This window comes from Phoca vitulina, unplaced genomic scaffold (assembly GCF_004348235.1).
Source record: "Phoca vitulina isolate PV1807 unplaced genomic scaffold, GSC_HSeal_1.0 scaffold1, whole genome shotgun sequence".
NCBI lineage: Eukaryota > Metazoa > Chordata > Mammalia > Carnivora > Phocidae > Phoca > Phoca vitulina.
The window spans coordinates 101962268-101985019 of record NW_022589704.1 but is presented as its reverse complement, the minus strand read 5'-3'; the positions used below and the strand labels follow the sequence as shown (position 1 = coordinate 101985019).

Below are 22752 nucleotides of genomic sequence, written 5' to 3'. Positions count from 1 at the left end.
TGGTGGACTGGCCCTCCTAGGAGCCTGGTGTGACTCGTGGCCTTTAGCTCCTGTAGCTTCAGGAAAGGCATCTTACCCAGAAACAGGCAAGAGGGCCATTGTTTAATGTCAGAGCCTTTGAGTTTGGAGTTTGAAGTCCTGGGTTCTCATCCTGCTTCTGCCTTTCACTGGCTGTGTGACTGTGGGCAAGTCGCAGGCGCTCTCTGGGTCTCTAGAATGCAGGTGCGCGGGGAGCGGGGATGCGCCATGCCCTGCAGGACTCATTGTTGAAAACTGAAGGTACCATCCTTTCTCTCCTCGTCCACCCAAGAAAGTAGACGGATTGACAGAATTGTCGACAAGCTTTCCTAAGTACATCTAAGAAGGCTATTTAAATTTGGCTGAGCAAACTTTAAAACACCAATGGAAAACACAACTTTTGTCTTGGGGCTACTGCCCTGGAGTGGCTGTCACATTGTCACCTCCAGCCTGGAAAACACCATGAGATTTGAGAGGTGGACACTGGGGATGCAGTGGAGGAGGCTTCTGTGTGATTCCCAGCTTCCCGTCTGAGATTTAGGTTGTCTCTTCAGCCCCTCCTGAGAGGCCGGCCAGCCCAGTGTCTGCAGTGCCCTCCCGGCTCTCAGCCCCTTTTCCTCTTGGCCCTAATTCTGCCCTTTGGGGTAGGACAGAATAAGTCTCCCCCTTAGCTGCCTTAATACATTATGAGAGAGAAAGTATTGCCCCAAATCTGCTTTTCCAGGCAAGGATGTGATGGCTCTCTTGTTAGACATCATTTCATTCAGACTCGGCCTCCTGACATTTTTCCTGTGTGTTTCCCCCCCGCACCCCTCACCCCAGGAGAAAGTGTTTGTCAAGTAGATGTGGAAGATAAGGTTATATAACCCAAGATAATGTGAAAATCCTTGATTTTATAGTCTCCCCCTCATTTTTCTGATGACGGAAGCTGAGGCCTGGAAAGCAGAAGAAATTTATCCCCAGACCACCTCACTAGTTGATGACAAAACCAGGTCCAAAACTCAGGCCTGTGGACGTTCCACTCGGAGCTTTTTTTTTTCTTTCCTGCCTTGCTCCCTCTGGCATGGTACTGAGCCTAGCTAAGTGAGGACTCGCAAGCAGGTCCAGACCCATGCTGGCACCCCACCTTAAATCCTGGCATTTATTAAGTGCCAGTCTCTCACCCATGACCAAATCTCCTCAGGATCCTGGTGGATACCAAAACTCAGTGTGGATCCCATTTGTATAAGGTCTTTCCAGCTTTTCCCCAGGAGGTGGCGCCATGCTTTTCCTTAGCCTCCACATTTCTGAGGGGCTAAAGTAGGTATGCCCAACTGGGAAGACTTCTTTGATTCCAGTCATTGTTTAGGAACATTTGCTTTTTTTTTTTTTTAATTCAACCAATTTTTCTGGTGTGTCTGTGACAGAGCCAAACCAAACTTTGCGAACTTAAAACACACAATCCAAATTTTGACAAGTTCTGTGCTCTAGAAGAAACCTTATCTTTAAGCAAACATTCATTAATATTCTTAGTAATGATCTCATTTAAAAAAAAAAAAAATGAGGAAATTATGCTTTTCCCAGCTGGCTACTATTATTTCACTAACTTTGAAAAGAAAGAATCCTTATGTTTCTAACCAGACTGTAGCAGAGTCAGACTTGGAACAGTTTGGATCACGTCAAGGTGGTTATAACCTGCTTGATGCTGCCGTGTCATAAATATGCCCCCTTGCCCTTTTTAAAATCCTTGCCGTTTCTGGCCACCTTGTCTCCCAAACAGTATTGTTCTCCTTCCTTTCTGGTGCCCATGTTTACTTTTGCTCTCTGTTTGCTTACATTTATAATCTTTGCTTCTTATGTTACATAGAACATAGGGGCAAAACCTAAAGTTCACCCTGATTCAGGCAGCTCGCCAGAAACTGGGGGCTTGGCATCTAGAGGGAAGTCAGGAACACCTACCCTCCTTGCCAAAAACGATGTCTGCCTTGGGAAACTTTCTGTAACCGGGTGTAAGAGAGAAGGCCTCAAAGCCAGAAGTACACCTTCTGGCTTTTTATTTTCAGACATTTTCCGAAAACCTTTTTATGTTAGGTACATTTGATTAAATGCTTCATGCAGGGTGACATGGAAAATTCCCGGAGTTCTAGAAAAGGAAGTTCTCCTTGGGTTTGGGTTTCAGCTCAGCAGATGTGGAAGTCTGTGGACCCAGCAGCTGCCTAGGGTAGGGTAGCTCCCTTTCACCTGAACGACAAGAGAGCACGGAGAGGTGGGAGGGAAGGAAGGACACCTTACGATGGGACCGAGTTCTCGCTGTGAGCCTGCCAGTACCCTTCCTCGTCCCATTAATGCTCGCTGCATGCCCAGGGGCGCGGGGAGGCAGTCTGCTCCTGTCAGGACTGTTGAGTGACGCTGCTAACACCTGAATCCCAGGCTGTTTGCACGCCTGTCTTTGCACCCGCTGAGCTGCTGCCCCGCTCCCAGCGGGATCCTAAACATGGATTCCTGTCCCTCGGTATTTTCTACCTTGGCTGTATCTATGAAGTTATCCAGTATTTTCTGACCCTGCTATTTTTTCCCCCATGTTTAAAAACTAAGAAAGTTTCTTCAGTCAGTACTAAGCATTCTGAGCAGTATATTAGGATACTTGGAAACAGTAGTTTTGCACAGCAGAAAGGCATGGGTTTCAGAGCACGGTCTCGGTCTCCCTGTGGGACCAGCTTAGAAAAGAGATGGACCCCCTCTTCCACTGTCCACCTTCTGCTTAGCAGTACATAACTCAGCCACGTGCCCAGTGTGGGGCTTTCCCAAGTGCACTGTGGACTTACGGCAACCCGTGGGACATGCAGGAACTGAGGAGGAAGAAAAGCACTTGATTTTAGGGTAATTCGTCGCATGATGGAAGTCTTCTCAGAAATACACTGCCCCTTGTCAAACAGCGTATACTAGAAAAAACCAACCTGAACTAAAGTCTCTTTTGCAAAGGACAGAGCAGTTGCCTTTCAGGCATGTCACCTGGAATGGGACCCTCTGGGCCTTCTATGGTTGATTTTGCCCAAGGCCCAAGTTGGTCATTTATAGATATCTTGCTTCCTCCTCATTTTCTGGGCTAGCTCCTCGGTTGGAACATGTAAATGCAAATCAGTGAGGCATGCCCCAGAGGTGACTTTGCCAGTCATGGGCACTTTTAAAAATACATACACTGTGGGAGTACTCGTTTGACAAACTCACTGAGCACCTGGTGACCTCATGCATATTGGGCATTCTGTTGGGCATGGGGGATAGAAAAACGGCTAAGATGGGAGCTCACCTTCCAGGGACTTTTCGTCTAGTGGGAGAGAGCACTTGAGCAAGGTGTTTGAGTGCAGTGATGAAGGTGTGCACACGAGGCTTCCCAGAGCCGTACTACCGTGAGTGAGTCTTGAAGGCTGACCTGGCCCAGCCAGGAGAAGAGCACGAGTGAGCGACAGTGAAGAAGAATGGAGGGGTTAGTCCGGGGCTCTGAGAAGTGGCCAGCAGGGCGTGTGCAGGGCGTGCCGTCAGCTCCGTGTCACCAGGGCACAGGGGGACAGGGAGGGAGGGCGGAAACACCGCTAGATGGTCAGGCAGGAGCCAAGCCTTGCTGACCTTCCACGCCATCTCGACGAATGTGGGCCTAGTTTTGGGTTAGCTTTTTAGAGAGATTCTTGGCAATGGCAGACCCACTTGATGTGGGTGCTAGCCCTGGTCAGAGGGGTCCTGTGGCCAGAGCTGTGCTCTCTGGCAGCCCCAGAGCTCCCAGGTGCTCCACTCTGCCCCCCGGTGGCCTCTTGGCTGCAGGTGTTTGTAGGTTATCTCACTCCAGTATCTGTCACAGTTGATACCTTTTATATCCCCATTTTAGAATTTTTAAAAAATTGAGGCCCAATTATCAGACCAATTGAGTGTCTTGCCAGAGGAATGAACTCAGGTTTGTCTACCCGCTGCTCTCAGAGGCTGAGAATGTGTCCATACAACTCTGGAGCTGCCCTTCTTGAGGTGAAAGGTGGAAGGTCATGCGTGCCCACCAGGGCCACGCAGCACTCTGCTTTCAGGGGACGTGTGTGGAAAAAGCTGCGCCTTGGCAGGAGATTGAGTTGGCAAGGAGAAAATCACAGTGGGCTTTCTCTAAATTGTCTCGTGTGTGTAAAGTGGAGGGCGATGTCATCAGTGTGACTGACTGAGTTCATGCTTATGGACAGGGCGGTCTGCCCGCTTGTGTCAAGGTGCCTGGGAAGGCTGAGCTCGCCGCCTGGCTCACCCAGACCGCTCACATACTGTAGAGGAGGTGGAGACATGGTGGGCTGGCTCTGCGTGACCAGGGGCCCTTGATCTGGAGGCATCCCCACAGAACACCCAGGATGCGTTCCACAGATGCTCATTCTGCGTCCCGTCCCTCACCAACTTTCTTTCATCTAATCCTGGCCAATGGCAGGACGCTCTGCAGGCGGCAGCTCCCCGCCATCTGGCCCCTGCCTGCTTCTGTGGCCTGGTCCACCACTTCCTGGGGCTTTGCATCCTCATGCTGCCCCTCTGCACGGACCGCCCCCCACCCCCCACCCCAGTCCAGCACCGTGAGGGCTGGGCCCCCAGCCATCGTCCTCACGCCTGTGGCCTGAGCTCTGAGCTCAGTCCCTGACACAAGGAGTAAATGAATGTATACACAGAGCACAAAACAGAAGGCAGAGGAATGGTGGTATGAAAGGGACATTGCTCTTATGGGTTTATTAAGAGTAAGATTCTTTTCTCTCTCTAGTGCTTTGCATGATATAAATAATAATAAGCACAGATAAATTGTGATGTTCTTGATACCTGTCTTCTCACATGTACACAGTATTCATCCTTGAACCATGCTGATCAGGGTCCCCGTTTTGACTCCTGAAATGATTAATACATAATCCCAATCTTTGCCCCCACAGAGTATGCGTTGTGTCCATGAGCATGCTGGCCAGGTGATGGGGGCGTGAGCTTATTGAATGAGACACCTAGACTTTGGTCAATGCTTTAAGGAGATAGCAGGCCCTCCCAGGGAAAGTTCAAAAGGCCTCTAATAAGAAAGAAAGAGAACTTTGAGAATTCAAGAAGGCAGGGCCTCTTTAAATAGAAACCTATCCTCAGGAAGACAGAATGAAATTCAGTCCATCTGGAAGTGTTGCACACCTGGTAAATATCCAGCCTTACAGTGTACTTTGTGGTACAAAGGAAATGCCCCAGCCCCTGTCTACTAGGCCTTTGCAGCCTGTTTGGGAGGAAGGGGGCACACATGAAAATGTTGGCAAGAATGCAAAGCAACCTGTAATAGGTGCCAGCAATAGAGGAAAAACTCTAGGAGTTGAGGAAAAAGATCTTTCTGCTGGTCAAGGAGGGCACATGGTCAACCACGTGTGTTTGAAGGACAGTGAGTTTTCTAGTTTAGCAGTTTTCTAGTTTAACTAGTTTTCTAGTTTTTAGTTTAGAGCTTATGGAAACATAGGAGATAAACAGAGATAACAATATTTATTATGGTGATCGTAATGATATCCTGTATTATAAATACAGAGGCACCACACTCAGCTAACACCCAGGGAGTGTGACTCCATGCCAGGGTTCAGATTCAGTTCTGGAAGATGATGGGCCGCCAGCACCCCATCCTCCCTGCTCCCCATGAACCAAGGGCTGCATTGTTAACTTTCCCTGATCTCAAAAAAACACTTGAAGTAAATTTTTATGAACACATTCTCCTTGCTATGAACAGTACTATGATGCTCATTGCAATTTTTCAATATAAAAAATATGAAGAAGAAAATAAAATGACCCATAATCTTACCACTCTGAGATAGTGAGTGAACATTTCGTGCATTTCCTTCCAGGTTTTTCATAGTGTTAAATGCCAGGTGTTGGGACATGAGTAGCCAAGGTGGAACTTCCACCGTTAATGCAGCATGACCAGTCTTAATACCAATTTTTAAATGAGATGAATTCAGCCCCCTTGTGTTGAAAGGATTTCCCATTACTGTTCAGAGAGCAAAGCAGACACGCAGACCGCTGAGGTACACTCCGGGAAATGAGTCCTGTTCATGGGGTAGCGTAGCCCACACTGAACACAAGGCTGGGCTGCGTCTTGTCCCGAAGCCATGACCGCAGCGCCCTGAGATCTGACCCTGTCCCTCCTAGAGAGAGGAGCTGGGGCTCTGGGGGGCAGTGCCTCAGTCAGGGCCCTGCAGTGACCTCATGCGGTCCGTGCGTCCTATCCTCCCTGGCTTGTAAGCCCCGATGTCTTAGCCCACTCTTGCCTAGGTCTAGAAGATGTCTTCCAGATGGTCTGTCTGCTGTTTTTGTTGGTCAATCTTTGCTTCAATCACGAGAGCACTGGGGTGATTGAAGGCTTGAGGTGATAACCTTGGTCTTCTTGCTGAGTTAAAGACAGAGCTGACTTGTTTCAAATAGCAGAACACAAAGCAGAGAAGAATCTGGGTGGAATGACCAGTCCAGGGCAGGGCAGTAGGAGAAAAGTAGTAGATTTTCATTACATTTCATAAGAAAATGCATACATGTTTACAGCCTGGTGTTTTTGTTGATCATTTATATATATAGCCCTGTGCTATTAATAGGAGTAACTTTCATCTACTGAATAGTACACTCTGATACTACTTATCAAATGGTATTTGAGAGGTATCCCCATCTTACAGATAAGGAGATGGGGGTTTAGCACTTGTGAATGGCGTGGCTGGGGTTTGCCACCGAAGTCCAGAGCCCACGCTCTTTGTTCCTTGCTGGGTTTCGCATTTAATTTCTACCTTTATTACAGAGGGTTTTTGCGGCCCTTCTGGTGGCCTCTAGTACAAATACTTAGTGTATTCTAGTGCACTGTGACCTTTTCAGAGGTCAGCGGCTGCTCCTTTGGCCATGAGGTGGCCATTTCATGCACCTCTTTCAGAATGCAAGGTGAGGGTGATACCAGCACAGATTCTTGGAAAAGGAACTTCCCATAAGAATCTCCTCACAGGGGGAAAAATGAAATAAGATGAAACCAGAGAGGGAGACAAACCATAAGAGACTCTTAATTTCAGGAAACAAACTGAGGGTTGCTGGAGTGGAGGGGGGTGGGAGGGATGGGGTGGCTGGGTGATGGACATTGGGAAGGGTATGTGCTAGGGTGAGCAATGTGAATTGTGTAAGACTGATGAATCACAGACCTGTACCTCTGAAACAAATAATACATTTTATGTTAATGAAAAAAAAAAAAAGAATCTCCTCACAGGAAAACCCGGAATTCTTTCTGAGCCTCCCCAACTGCTTTACAATTAGGCGCTTCCATGGAATCCTAAGTATTGAAGCCATTCTGATTTTTCTTCTAGGCTTCTCTCTAGTTGTTTTAATTGCGGATGATGTCCCACAAGCATTTATATTTATTTTTAGCTCCTAATCTTCGAGGGCAGAGACTCTCAAATTTTCCTGTATGGGAGACTCTCCCAAGTGCTTAGTATTAAAACAGCTTGCTGGGGGGCGCCTGGGTGGCTCAGTCAGTTAAGCATCCAACTCTTGGTTTTGGCTCAGGTCATGATCTCAGAGTGGTGAGCTCAAGCCCTGCATCAGGCTTTACACTCAGCGGGGAGTCTGCTTGAGATTCTCTCTCTCCCTCTGCCCCTCCCCGCCCACTCGCACATGCGCTTTCTCTCTGTCTCTCAGATAAATTTTTAAAGACTTTTTAAAATTTATTTATTTGACAGAGCACAAGCAGAGATAGGGTCAGAGGGAGAAGCAGACTCCCCGCTGAGCAGGGAGCCCGCCGTGGGGCTTGATCCCAGGAGCCTGGGATCAAGACCTGAGCCGAAACCAAGAGTCGGATGCTTAACTGACTGAGCCACCCAGGCGCCCTGTCAAATAAATTAAGAAAAAAAAAAAAAAAACCAAAACAGCTTGCTGGGCTCCGCCCCCCCACCCCCCCACGCCCCCAGTCTCTGATTCAACCAGTCCGGGTTGGGGCCAGGGAAGTTGCATTTCTAGCATGTTCTCAGGAATGCTGCTGCTGCAGGGGGAGGCAGCACTTGGAGAACCACTTTTCCAAGGTTTCTGGCAGAATCCCCACGCGTGCCTTCCCATGCCCCCTATCCCCTGTAAAATCACCCTCCAAACCACTCTGCTTTTACTTCCTTGTACAAAATTAACCAGAGACATCAGGTGAAGTCTATGGTCTGGCTTCCGAAGTTAGGCGGCGGTGTGACTTGGTCTTTGGGAGCTCACTCGTGTGGGGGACCTGGTGTTTCAGGTGGTGCGTGCGGCCGAGGAGGCGGCGTCCACGCTGGCCAGCTCCATCCACCCGGAGCAGTGCATCAAAGTCCTCTGTCCCATCATCCAGACGGCCGACTACCCCATCAACCTCGCCGCCATCAAGATGCAGACCAAAGTCGTCGAGAGGATCGCCAAGGAGTCCTTGTTGCAGCTCCTCGCCGACATCATCCCGGGCTTGCTACAGGTGGGCCCTCCCGGCGGCTGTCTGCCCGGGGCTGTGAGGCCGGGGAGGGGCGTGTGGGGGCTTTGCTCTCCTCGTGCACCCCAGGGGCGGGGAGGGAAAGGCAGCGCCGGCCTGTGCTTTTAGGAACCTGTGCAGCTGTATGGCTTGGACGCCCCACGTCTTCTGTTTTCTGACGCCTCCCCTGAATGTAGCAGGACGATCTTCCTGGCGGATTAGAACTGTGGCTCCCAGAATGAGCTTTCTGTTTACTATAAATATATTTTGGTCGTTTTTGTTGTTGTTCGTTCCTTCGGCAAACCCTTATTGCACATCTGTGGGCCCCAGCCCTGGGCAAGGCGGGCCGTGGATCAGGTACAGGTCCTTGCTCTCCTCTCCAGCAAACACTTCTTGAAAGCCTTTTAAGTGTGAGGCATTGCGTTAGACTCTGGAAGAGAAGAGATGTTTTATGGTGCTGCGGCACGATCCCGAGGGTGTTTCAGCGTGCCATGGGACCCGGTGCAGCCGTGCAGGCGGCTCTAGATGGGGGCACCACGCGCCGTTACTGTAGGTACGAGTGGAGGTTTCCGAGATCAGAGGCCGAGGGGTGTTTTCGGGGCTGGGGTAGTGGAGAGGGGAGGGCTCACCTAGGAGCCAGTTTAGAGTCAGACCCTGGAAGGAGAGCAAGATTTCAGGGGGAAGGTAGGGAGAACCCAGCTTCACAATTTAATAAATACTCTGCTTGCCAAGCACTTGGCTTGGAGTTTAAATACAGCCTGAAAAATCCTCAGGGCTGCTTGGAGAGCAGCAGGTAGTCCCATTTGAGTGTGGGGCAGGGGCCAGGCCAACAGGTAGATTGAGGCCCAGTTGTAGAGGATGTGGGTCTGGACGTTCCCCAGCCATTTTTGGCTGGCACAGAGGTTCTGCCCACAAGAGTGAGGGATGCAGTTCTCATTTCTTAAAAGGCATTTTCACACAAGATTTGTTTTACCCGGGTGATGCCTGGGTGGCTCAGTCGGTTCAGCGTCTGCCTTCGGCTCGGGTCATGATCCCAGGGTCCTGGGATGGAGCCCCTTGGTCGGGGCTTCCCTGCTCGGTGGGGAGCCTGCTTCTCCCTCTCCCTCTGCTCCCCCGCACCACATGCTCGTGCTTGCGTGCTCTGTCTCTTTTTTTCAAAAAAAAAAAAAGATTGGCTTTACCGTTGGGAGAAATGTGAGAGAAGTGAGCTAACTGCTCTCCCGCTGTCTGGCGCACGCGTGTCGGGAGGCGCTGCTGCGACAGCTCCGGTAGAACGGCACCCCATGCGCAGGCGGGCCAGCCGCCCGCTTCCAGCCCCAGGCGCCAGCGCATTCTCGACCCCATGAGGTTTTGGCCTCTCTGGGCTCCGTGGCAGACCTCAGGTGCGCCATGGTTGTTGGCAACAAGTCCACGGGTGAACTGTGAGGGCATTCGTGGAAGTGTGGATGAGACATTGACTGTGAAGCAGACCTTTGATCTCATGTCCTTTTTGTGTCCCCTCTGACTTTGTAGGGTTATGACAACACCGAAAGCAGCGTGCGTAAGGCCAGCGTGTTTTGCTTAGTGGCAATTTATTCTGTAATTGGAGAAGAGCTGAAACCTCACCTCGCACAGCTCACGGGGAGCAAGGTATGTATAGTGTTACACCTGGGCTCTGCCGGCCGTCACAGGTCTGCTTGGCTGCGGCTCTGGCCTCCAGACAGCCGGGGTCCCTCGGGGGCATCAGCAGTCACGATCACAGGCTCTCGCCTGGTGCTTGCTGAGTCCCGGGTCCCGGGTCCCGGACGCTGTTGGCTGCACTTGCGTGTGTTGATGCGTTCGTTCATGACAACATCCCTGTGGGACAAGGACAGTTATCCCACATTTAACTGCCCAAGGGCACACACAGCTCAGCTTTTCCCTCCCTATGCTGCCTCTCACGTTCCTTTCAGAGTTTCCTGGAATCGGGGGCTAGATGTGGAGCAAAAGGCCCATTGGCTCATTGCAGCTGAGAGTGCTTATTGGTTTAAAAATAAACTTAAAATCTGAAGAGCCTGCCAGGTGAGAGCAGGTGGATGCCCCGAACTTCGGCAGGAGAGGCAGGGCGGGGGAGCGGCAGCTTGAACTCCCGGGCCTTGCAGGCCTCCTGCCTGGTGGCGAGGCTACTCCAGGGACTGCCCCTGGGGGACATGCATCAACATGGAGTTCAAAACACCCTGGCGGCATTCTGGATTAAAAACCGTGAAGCTAGGGGTGCCTGGCGTGCTCCTTATGAAGGAAGGAATCAACAAGTAGTGCCCCGTTTCTTTCCAAATAGAGCAGTTCCTCCGACACAGCTGGTGAGCCTTGCTCCCCGAGAGTTCTGGCAAAGCCAGCTTGCCCGCCTCTGTCCAAGCAGGACTTGCCCCTCAGCACCACTGACACTTCGGGCCACTTCGTTGTCGGGGCTTGTCCTGGGCATCGTAGGAAGATCGGCAGCGCTCCTGACTGCCGTCTGTAGATTCCAGTAGCACCCCCACCATCAGATGTCGTCATCCCCATTAAATCTGCACATGGCCAGATCGCCCCTGGGGGGCAGAATCACCCTGCTTGAGAACCACCGATCCAGAAGGAGACACTTGACTCTTCTTGCAGACAGAAATAAGCCGCTGGGTCGGAAGGTGTGAGTGAGGCGGCTGTGGAAAAATGATTTGGGGGCTACTTCGCCTGATTCCATTTTCCACTTCCTCCTACAAAAAGGCTCCTCACTGATCCCTGCCCTAGCCATGACCTGAAAAATACTGAGCCAAGAGTCACCAGCAGTGAGGGCTAGAAGACAGTATTTACAAAGGAAATTCAACCTTTAAAATTCATCCCCAAATCGTATTAGACCCCGGTTTTGTCTGGCAATTTTCATTTTCCTCAGTAAAGCAACTGTCCCATCGTCTCGTGTGACCCCACTAATAATGGACTGAGAAGATACAGGTGTTTTCTCATCCCTGTCCGGTGGCCGACCTGCTGGGGCTCCTTTCAGTGGTGGCCTTGGGTCTGGAACCCGTTACAGCTTGAGTCCACTCAGAGGGCTTAGGAAGGCCGGCCCTCGCACCGTTCTGCTTTGCTAGCCCGATCCATCCTGTTACAGGCGTTAGACGTGGTAACTCTAGTGTGGTAATACGAACTTTGTAGACTCAGATATACATCTCCACCACCAAAAATCGGTAGCTGACAGACATGGCGCTAAGTCCGTTAGACTAGAAACAAAAAGAATTCGTGTTTCTCTGTAGAGAAAGGCCCGATGCAAGGACGCAACAGGAACGCGTGGGGGCATTTTGAGAGCAACACCGTCTCTGGGTCAGATAGCCTGCCCTCTGGTCGCCGTCTCCCACTTCTCAGCTAGCTCTAGGACCTTGAACAAGCTTTCTTTTCTTTTTCTGATTTTTTTTTAAATTATGGCAGAATACACATAACGTACAATTTGCTATCTTTACCATTTTTGAGTGTACAGTTTACCAGTAGTAAGTACATTCCCATTGCTGTGTGACCATCACCTCCAGAACTTTTTTCATCTTGTAAAACCAATACTCTGTACCCATTGAGTAGTAATTCCTTATTATCCCTCTTCCCGGCCCCTGGCCACCACTGTTCTATTTTCGTCTCTATGAATTTGACTACTGAGGTGCCTCATAAAAGTGGAATCATTTGTCTTTTTACAACTGGCATATTTCACTTAGAATAATGGTCCTTGAGGTTCATCCTTGCGGTAGCATGTGCCAGAATGTCCTTCCCTTTTGAGGCTAAATAATGTTCCATTATATGTACATACAACAGCTTGCTGATCCATTTTTTGGTAACGGACACTTGTTCTTTCCACCTTGTGTCTGTTGGGAGTAGTGGTGCTATGAATATGTGTGTACAGATACGTCTTTGAGACCTGACTTTCAGTTCTTTTGGGTTATCTATGCAGGACTGGAATTGCTGAATGTTATAATAACTTTTCCACGGTGGCTGTGCCCTTTTACAGTCCCAAGAACAGCACCCAAGGGCTCCAGTTTCTCCACATACTCACCAGCATTTGTTTTCTCTTTTTTTGATGGTAGCCATCCCACTGGCTGGCGGCCATATGTTCTGTTGGCTGCTTGGTGTATCTTTGGGGAAATATCTACTCAAGTCCTTTGTCCATTTTGAATTGGGGTTTGTTGTTTTTTAATTGTTGAGTTTTAGTTAGAAGTTCTCTGTATATTTTGAATATTAATCCCTGTCTTTTGATGCGTAAAATTTTTTAATTTTCATGAAGTCCAATTTATCTGTTGTTTTGTTGCCAGTGATCTTGGTGTCATATCCAAGAAATCAGTGACAAATCCAGTGTTGTGAAGCTTCTGCCCTGTGTTTTCTTCTAAGAGTTTTATAATTTAACTCACACATGCAGGTCTCTGGTCCATTTTGAATTAATTTTTGTATGGCATTAGGTGATGCTCCAATCTCATTCCTTTGCATGTGGATATCCAGTTTCCACGGCACCATTTGTTGAAAAGACTACCCTCTCTCCATTAACTGACGATTTTATATCCTACTACTTTGCTAAATGTATTAGTCTTAGCAGGGTGTTTTGGGGGGAATCATTAGGATTTTCCACATATAAGATCTTTCATCATCTATGAATAGAGACTATTTTACTTCTTTTTTTTTTTTTTTAAAGATTTTATTTATTTATTTGAGAGAGAGAGAATGAGAGAGAGCACATGAGAGGGGGGAGGGTCAGAGGGAGAAGCAGACTCCCTGCCGAGCAGGGAGCCCGATGTGGGACTCGATCCAGGGACTCCAGGATCATGACCTGAGCCGAAGGCAGTCGCTTAACCAACTGAGCCACCCAGGCGCCCGAGACTATTTTACTTCTTTCCAGTGTGGAGGCCTTTTATTTTCTTGTCTCATTGCTCTGGCTGGAACTTCTAGTACCAAATTGAATAGAAGTGGGGAACGTCAGCATCCTTGCCTTGTTCTTGATCTTCCAAGAACACTTTCAGTCTTTTACCATTGAGCATAATGTTCATCATAGGCTCCCCATATGTAGATTTTGATATGTTGAGGCAGTTCCCTTCTATTCCTAGTTTGTTGAGTAATTTTATTATCAAAGGGTGTTGAATTTTGTCATCATCAATTGAAATGATCATGTGGTTTTTTTCCCTTCATTCTGTTAATGTGGTGTATTATATTGATTAGATTTTCATATGTTGAGCTATCAGGGAATTTCAGGAACAAATCCCACTTGGCCATGGTGTATACTCTTTTTAATATGCTATTGAATTCAGTTTGCTTGCTAGTCGTCTTGAGGGTTTTTATATCAGTGTTCATAACAGATATTGACTTGTAGTTTTCTGTTCTTGTCTTCCATCTGGCTTTGGTATCAGGACAATGCTGACCTTACAGCATGAGTTTGGAAGTGCTCCTTAATCTTCGATTTCATGGAAGAGTTTGCAGAGGGTTGGTGTTAGTTTGCTAAATGTTTGGTAGAATTTATTAGGGAAGCCATCTGGTCTAGGGCTTTTCTTTATAAGAAGTTTTTTGTTGTGTTTTTGTTTCTGTTTTACTGCTGTCAGTGAAAGGAAAACTTGTATCGAGGCCCCCAGGGCCTCGGGGCTCTGGCAGGAGGTGGCCCTGCAGGCAAAAGAAGAGCCGGTGGAGGGGCCTTATTTGATCTTCTTGGGGCACAGGTTGTTGGTGTGGCGCACTTCCCGTGGCAGGTGACCGCGGGGGTGCAGGCGAGCAGAACACTTGCAGCACATCATCTTGTCGCAGTTGTGTTTCTGGGCCAGCTGGCAGAGGGAAGGCTCGATGATGCCACCCTGCAGGTGAAGCTCCAAGTACAGCTGTGGCCTCCTTCTGGATATTGTAGTCTGAGACAGTGCGGCCATCCTCCAGCTGTTTGCCCTGGTTGGGCGGGATGCCGTCCTTGTCGTGGATTTTGGCTTTAACATCTCAGTGGTGTCATGGCTCGACCTCGAGAATGTTGGTCTTGCCGTCAGGTTCTTCACACAGATCTGCATCTCTGTGTCTGCCGCAGGGCCGCTGCCGCCTATGAGATTTTTGGTTACTGATTCAGTCTTCTTACTAATTATAGGTCTGTTCGCCTTTTCTCTTTCTTCATGATTCGGTCTTGGTAGGTTTGATGTTTCTAGGAATGTGTCCGTTTCATCTGGGTTATCTAATTTGTTGGTGTACATTTATTCATAGTGTTCTCTTATAATCTTTTTTATTTCTTGTTTTTTTTTAAAGATTTTATTTATTTATTTGAGAGAGAGAAAGAGAAAACAAGCAGAGGGGAGAGGTAGAGGGAGTTGAAACAGACTTCCCGCTGAGCAGGGAGCCCAACACAGGACTTGATCCCAGGACCCTGAGATCATGACCTGAGCCGAAGGCAGATGCTTAACGACTGAGCCACGCAGGCGCCGCTAATCTTTTTTATTTCTGTAGAGTTTAGTAGTAATGTCCCACGTTAGTGTCTGATTTTACTAATTTGAGTCTTCTTTTTTCTTAGGTAACTGAGCTAAAGTTGTGTTGATTTTGTTTATCTTTTCCAGGAACCAGCATTTGGTTTCATTGATTTTCTCAAGTTGTTTTTCTATTTTCTTTATCTCTGTCCTAATCTTTATTATTTCCTTCCTTCTGGGTTTAATTTATTCTCTTTCTACTTCCTTAAGATGTAAAGTTAGGTGATTGCTATGGGCTCTTCCTTCTGTTTTAATCTAAGCATTTGTGGCTACACATTTCCTTCTTTGTGCTGTGTGTGCTGCATCCTGTAAGTTTGGGTAAGTTGTGTTTTCGTTTTCATTTGTCTCAAGATCTCTTCTAATTTTCCTTGTGATTTCTTCTTTGACCCATTGGCTGTTTACCAGTGTGTTGTTCAGTTTCCACAAATTCGTGAATATTTCAGTTTTCTTTCCTTTACTGACTTTTCACTTCATCCACTTGTGGTCAGAGAAGACACTTTGTATGGGATCTGTCTTTGTAAATCTATTGAGACTTAATTTGTGGCCTAACACACAGCCTGTTCTGGAGCATGGACTGTGTGCTCTTGAGAAGAATGTGTATTCTGTTGTTGGGTAGGGTGTTCTGGATGTGTCTGTTAGATCTAGTTGGTTCGTTGTGGTGTGCAAGTCTTTGATTTCTTTGTCTTCTTTCTGGTTGCTCTCTCCATTATTAAGAACAGAGTCTTGGAGCGCCTGGGTGGCTCAGTCGTTAAGCATCTGCCTTCGGCTCAGGTCATGATCCCGGGGTCCTGGGATCGAGCCCTGCATCGGGTTCCCTGCTTGGCGGGAGGCCTGCTTCTCCCTCTCCCACTCCCCCTGCTTGTGTTCCCTCTCTCTCTGTGTCTTTCTCTGTCAAATAAATAAAATCTTAAAAAAAGAACGGAGTCTTGAAGTTTCCGGCTGTTACTGTAAAACTGTTTCTCCTTTCAATTCTGTCAGCGTTTTCTTCTTATATTCCGCTGGCCTATTACTATATACTTAAATGTCTGTACTTGGTCTGTCTTCTTGTTGTATTGACCTGTTGTGAATATATAAGGACTTTCTTGGTCCCTTATAAACTTTTTTGATTTAAAGTCTATTTTGCCCAATATCATTAGCACAACCACCCCTGCACAGTCGATTACGGTTCGCATGGGGTGTCTTTTTCCAGCCTTTTGCTTTCAACCTCGTTGTGTCTTCCCTAAAGTGAGTCTTACAGACAGCATAGAGTGGGACCATGTTTTCCTCACCCATCCTGCCGATCTCTGTCTTGTGACTGGAGAGTCTCACCATCTCCATTGGAAGTAACTACTGGGGAGGAGAGACCTTTGTCATTTGGGCATATGTTTTCTATATGCTGTAGAGCTGTTTCTATCCCTCATTTTTCTGCATTACTGCCTTTTGTGTTTGCTTTGTGTACTGAAACGTTTCTGTTCCCTTCTCATTTCTGTGTATATTCTGTAGCTGTTTTCTTAGTGGTTGCTGTGGGGATTACATCTGACGTCCTAACGTTATAACAGTCTGTAATTTGAATTTCTGCCAGCTTATGGAGCAAGTGAACTCTAGCCTTTTCATTTGTAAAATAGGAGAACCTGTGCTGCCTCCCTCAAAGGATCTTTGTGTGGCTCAAATATGGCAATCCGTAAAAGCTCCTTGTGAACTACTGAACATGTACACGTCATTAACTCTCTTACCATCTTTTCCTTGGGCTTGCACTTATGTTCTGGACGTTGCTAGTGGATACTTTCGTGTTGTTTTTGTTTTTTCAATTAATTAACATATATTATTAGTTTTGGGGGTAGAGGTCAGTGATTCATAGTTGCATGTAACACCCAGTGCTCATTACATCACGTACCCTCCTTAATGCCCATCACCCGGTTACCCCATTCCTCTACCCTGCTCCCCTCCAGCAGCCCTCAGTTTGTTTCCTGTGATTAAGAGTCTCTTATGGTTTGTCTCCCTCTCTGGTTTCGTCTTGTTTCATTTTTCCCTCCCTTCCCCTATGATCCTCTGTTTTGTTTCTTAAATTCCACATATCAGGGGCACCTGGGTGGCTCAGTTGGTTAAGCAACTGCCTTCAGCTCAGGTCATGATCCTGGAGTCCCTGGATCGAGTCCCGCATTGGACTCCCTGCTCAGCAGGGAATCTGCTTCTCCCTCTGACCCTCCCCCTGCTCATGTGCTCTCTCTCTCAAATAAAGAAAATCTTTAAAAAAAAAAAAAAAATCCACATATCGGTGAGATCATATGATACTTGTCTTTCTGTGATTGACTTATTTCACTCAGCATAATACCCTCTAGTTCCATCCACGTCGTTGCAAATGGCCAGATTTCATTTTTTGTTTTGATGGCTGGGAAGTATTCCATCGTGTATATATATGTATACCACATCTTCTTTATCCATCTACTTCAGTGGTTTTGATTGCAAATAAGTACAACAGTGTTTAGCAACTCCTTTTTAACCAGCCTTTCACAGAAATAGAACTGTCCTGTCTTCTGGAACATTTTTTTCTTCTTTAACAACTCTTTGATTCAGCAAGTATGGGTTAGGAAGCTGCTCTCTTCGCTATACCCCTAAGGCATGTGGGAAAAGCAAAACTTCGTCCTGCCCTGGGGTGGGACAGGACTGACACAAGCCTGCACAGTCCCCCAGGAGTGACCAGCCTAGCTGACCCAGTGACTGGGTCGCGGGCCCACAGGAGCAGGAGGAAAGGCGGAGGCCTCCTGGAGGAGAACAGGACTGAACTGGGGGGCTTGGCAGCATGGGGTGAGCTGCAGGAGGGGATAGCGAGGACAACTCGCGCAGGAGTAGGAGAGGGGTGTTCGGAGGACATGTTTGCTGAGTAAGGAGCTACTGGAGGCACATGGAAGTGTTCTCATTGTTCTTCATTTTGCAGGAGGGGAAGTTGAGGTTCAGAAAATGTTTTGCCTGAAGTCACACAACTAGTTAATGGTGGAGTTGTTCTAGGACTGTGCTGGATCTGTTGAGGCTCAGGCTGCCACTTTGTCTGATGAATAGGATTTCCCTTGAACCTGGTCAGCCCTGGATGTATCACTCTGAACCTTAGAACATTAGAATCCCCGTGTAAAATGATGGTACTGCCCTCATGGGGTGCCTGGATGGCTCAGTCAGTTGAGTGTCCGACTTTTGGCTTCAGCTCAGGTCATGATCTCAGGGTCACAGGATCGAGCCCCACGTCGGCTCTGCACTCAGCAGGGAGTCTGCTTGAGATTCTACCTCTCCCTCTGCCCCACTCATGCACATTCTCTCTCTCTCTCAAATAAATAAATAAAATCTTAAAATAAAATTAAAGGTTTAAAACTTGAAGGGGTGAGGAAGGAGAAGCAACCTGTGTCGTACTCTGCTCAGTTAAAGCGGCTAAGGCAGCGCTACAGGGGCCGGTGTGTGGGGACCCCAGGGCGGACTGTGCAATAAAAGCAGCAGACCTGAGACCGCCTGCTGCGGACTCCCTTTGTGGAGAAACACACGACACAGCTGTTCACTTCATTCTCTACCTCTACCTTGGTGTGATACGTCAGGGAGACTTAGCCTCTCCTAGGAGCTCTGTATAGTGGCTGTTCCAGTTCCTGCTTGTCATGGGGGGCCTGCTTTCTCGTGCACCACATGCTGAGCCTCTCTTCCTGGGTCCCTCTGGAGACCAGCCGCATGGCCTGTTTAGAGCAAGGCAGGTAAAGAGCCGTGGATGGGAAATAGTTCATAATTCCCTCAATCTTAAAAGTTGTGTGTTATGTGGATGTTTATGGGCATTCTGTTTCCACAAATACTTGTTTCTTTTTGTTCTTAATGTGATCAGCCTTGTTTAGCCTAGCCGTCCCCGGGGCACATGGGCCCGCGCCCCGCTTTCCGCACCAGCTGCGTGCAGCCATTGGCCGCAGTCGCCCCTGGAATGTGTGCCTCTGCCCTTCATGTACCTGCTTCCCTGGCACCCTTGTGGCTCACTTTCCATTCTGTTCCGGAGAACCATCGCCGCTCCCTCTCTTCTAGACCCTGACCTCCTCCCACCGCTGTGGCCCTCGCCCCAGGGCACACGTGTGCTGCATGAGCAGTAGGCCCTCAGTAAATGTTCGTATGACAAATTTCTCAACTAAGGAACATACTGTTTTCTTCTTTTTTTTTTTTTTTTAAAGATACTTCTTTTCGAGAGCGCGAGCATGAGAGGGGGGAGGGCAGAGGCAGAGGGGGAAGCAGACTCCCCGCCGAGCAGGGAGCCCGACGTAGGACTCGATCCCAGGACCCTGGGATCATGACCTGAGCCAAAGGCAGACGCTTAACGACTGAGCCACCTGGGCGCTCAGAACATGCTGTTTTCTTATTGTCGCCTGGGTTTTCGTTGTCTGCTCTCGGATTGCTTTCCTCCTGCTAATGGTGTTTGTGTCTTCTCTTTGCAGATGAAGCTACTAAACTTATATATAAAGAGGGCCCAGACCACGAACAGTAACAGCAGCTCCTCATCCGACGTGTCCACACACAGCTAATGGCCGCGCCGGAGTCTCTTCGTGTAGCCCTAGAAGCAGTCGGTGGTGCCTCTCCGAGACCTTCCCCCACCCTCCCCCTCATCGGCTGCCCAGTCAGTACAAGGAGGCCCGCAAATATTTATTACAATCAGTATTTTGGTCCCTTGCAGCTTCTGTGTAGAATCTTACTGGTATTGAATGTAAAGGAAGCAAGGCCTGTACTGCAGTCCTCATACGGAACAAATGGAATAAGAAAAGAGCCATACTTAAACGCGTCTCGTACAGCCTGCTGAGATCATAAAACCATGTGTGTGGGGTGCAGTTTCAAAAAATCGGAGCTCTCTGGCCAATACTTGGTAGAAAGTAGCATTTTCTCTTAGTTACTAACATTTGAGGAGGGTATGTTGATTTGTGCTTCTCTCTCATCTTCACTTACTTCCTTCTGGATACGGCCTGTGACGCCAGGAAAGGGTCGTACGTCTTTCAGTTGTATTGTGAGACCTACTAAGAATGTGAGTCAAGTCTTGGCAAGAAACAGAGAAAAGCCTGAAGACGGTCTTATAACAACCACGTGGGATTCTGCTTGTACACGATCTAGCCTGGAGGCCTAGGGCCCCCTCTGCAGGCTCCTTCCAGGATGGGCTCCCCGCCCCTCTGAACACTCTACTCGCAATGTCCCCGCCCAGAGCTTCCAGTCGAAGGAATTCTTTCTTCCGTTTAAATCCAAACACAAAAATCAAGGTAAATCTGTAGCAGCCGTCCGTGGGTGCCTAAGGTGGCCGTCGATGAAGCTGGAGGGTACAGAAGCAGGTGCGTGTGTGAGTGTTCCACTCCTCAGCTCTTGGGAGAACACTCTGTTAACAGGGCTCCGCCTTGACCCTGGTGCTTGGTGGTTCGGAGTTGTAGATTTAGCACCCTCTCTCTGCCTCCCCCGCAGCCTCTGCCTCAGCTGCTCAGTTCTGGAGTGTTCTCCGTCAGTCTGGTAAATGGCAACTCTGCCATCCCGGTTTTGACTTCTTGGTTTAATATAGGAGTAAGATCAAAGAAAAGTCCAGAGAGGCCAAGTATCAGAATCTTTTTTTTTTTTTTTAATTTTATGGACAAAAGTACTTCCTTGCTCATCTGTTGAAATAGTCCTCCTTGTTTAAGGAAAAAGTAATTTGGCGGCTAGCAAATTGCAGAAAAACAGGATTTGAAACCCAGTTTCAAAGTCTGTTTCCTTTTCTCCAATGAGAAATGATCAGAGAAACTACCCTTACAAATTTTTCTTAAGGGTTTGATTGCTCCAGTAAAAGGAACTCTAGATTTGGAATCTGGTTAAATACATTTTGAGTAAAATTCTTAAAGCCAAATGGAAATCCTTGATGTCATCGCAAAGGCTTCTATCCTCTGTCTAAATGGAACTGGTTTTTCCTTCTGGAAAATGCCTGCTCTGGTGGTATTTTTTTAATGAGATGTTTGCTGTTCCGATGCAGAATCCCCTGCAGCCTGCAGCCCTGAGAACAGAGACTGCGTGGGGTCCCCGCGGACTCCACAGACCCCCCTGCTCTGGCCCTCCGCCTTGTGTGGGAAGTTGCGACACTGTAGCAGCGCACGTAAACTCAGTTTCATTCGGAATTTATTTTAGATACTTTATTTGGAACTAGGCACTGAAAATGAAGGTCCAGGAACAGTGAAGCCAGGGTGCCTTCACTGAGAGAGAGCGTGTGTGTGTGTGTGTGTGTGTGTGTGTGTGTGCGCGCGCGCACGCAGGGGGTATCTTGCACATGGAGGGAAGTACCCCACTGCTGCTGTTGAAGGAACTTCAGGGGTGCATTTTAAGTGGTTGAATATTGACTTATTTTTGGCTCAGAACATAGCAGGACCAGGCCTTACTTTCATTGATAAATACCGTTTGTTAATATTTCACTAATGGGATTTTCTTTTTACACTCGACAAGTGGGTCAGGGCACCTTTTGATTACTCCTCTGTTGTAGAAACGTGCATTCTGGCTAGGTTATTTATGAGTTCTTTTACACCTGATGCGTTTGGAAACATCTTCCTCCTTGAACTCTCTGACTCCCTGGTCTCCCGGTCCCCGCCGCCTGCAGTTGGGAAGAATCTTGAACATTGCCGAGTTGTCCTCACAGTACTCCCAAAGGGCTAGCCTTGAATGTCACTTCCCCAACCTTCAGGCTCCCAACCTAGAGAGAGCTACAATCACTTACAGGTCTCTTGGCCTCAGTCAAAACCCTGCCCTCGCTGCCGGGGAGACTCGCATGCTGCCACCACCTCATGGGGAGGGAGCTGCGCCTGCCGTCGCCCTCTGAACCCTGGACAGCCGCAGCCGCCGCCTCCCTGCAGGCCTCCTGTTCGGCCCAAACACCACAAAGAGCAAAGCACCCAAAACTGCGAAATGTGTTTGCCTCCCCGTTCACCTGACCGTCCAGGACCCTGACGAACCCACCCACCCGAGCCTCCCTCCCGCTGGGGCCGGCTTCCCTCCCGGCTCCTACTTGGCACGGTGCGGCCGGCAGGCTGAGGCCAAGGGTGGGCATGCAGCTTCCTTCAAGTACACCGTGTGTGCTTCGCTGGGCCGGCGCCGCGGACAGCCCGGGACTGCCTCTCTCTGGCTCCCCCCGGCTTCTCCTCTCCTGTGCAGGTGATGCAGCTGATCCTGGTGTCCTCCGTCTTTTTCTTTCCCTGCCGCCCTTTATTTATCAAGCATTAATACTACATGTTAACAGCAAGTAAGAACTTTGTAGAATCCCACCAGGACTTTGCTAACAATGATGTTTGGAAATGAAAAAAAAAAAACGCTCTGAAAACTATCAGCCACCAAAATAGTTTTGTCGGCACTGTGTTCACACGCATGGTCCCCACACCCCCAGGTTGGGTTTTTTGGGTTTTGTTTTTGTTTTTTGGGGGCTTTTCATGTTACATCCATATCTGTATTTATATCTTATTTGTTTCACTTTCAAGTGTATCATGGCAAATGTACAGATTTTTTTTGTTAATAATGTGCTAGGATTTGCTAAAAAAAAAAACAAAAAAAACCCTTTTGAGTTTGCCCTAGAATAAATGAAACTTAATTCAGTTTCTTGCCCTGGAGCAGTCTTTTTCCTCCCCGGATCCTGTAGATGGCTTGTCCCGTCTCCCCGACCCCAGAAGGTGGCACGTTTGTAAAGAATCTGAGGGGCCTCCACCAAGGGAGTTCTCTCAATGTCAACACATCACTCTCTAGGGGGAGTGTCCCGCCTGCCCTGAGTGCTTTCAGGAGCTGCCACCTTGCAGGGTTGTGCTTAAAGACCCAGGTGGGCTATCTGAGCAGAGAGAAGTTAGCTCCCAGGAGCTCAGCTCAGGAGCTGCTGCTGGG

The 22752-nt window shown here is 48.4% G+C and overlaps 1 protein-coding gene across 23 annotated transcripts in view; it reads left to right on the top strand.

Annotated features, from left to right (window-relative positions):
• Positions 1 to 22468, top strand: part of CLASP1 (cytoplasmic linker associated protein 1) — a 262250-nt gene extending 239782 nt beyond the window's left edge. For 20 of the 23 annotated variants that reach the window (XM_032412342.1, XM_032412275.1, XM_032412268.1 and 17 more), the window contains 3 exons: positions 8261 to 8467; positions 9974 to 10090; positions 19332 to 22468. In XM_032412342.1, coding sequence (XP_032268233.1) covers positions 8261 to 8467; positions 9974 to 10090; positions 19332 to 19418 — 411 coding nt within the window. In that variant the 3' untranslated portion in view covers positions 19419 to 22468. The remainder of the gene's footprint in view (positions 1 to 8260; positions 8468 to 9973; positions 10091 to 19331) is intronic. The other 3 variants (XM_032412333.1, XM_032412315.1, XM_032412306.1) reach the window with 1 other exon arrangement.
• Positions 22469 to 22752: the final 284 nt, after the last annotated feature.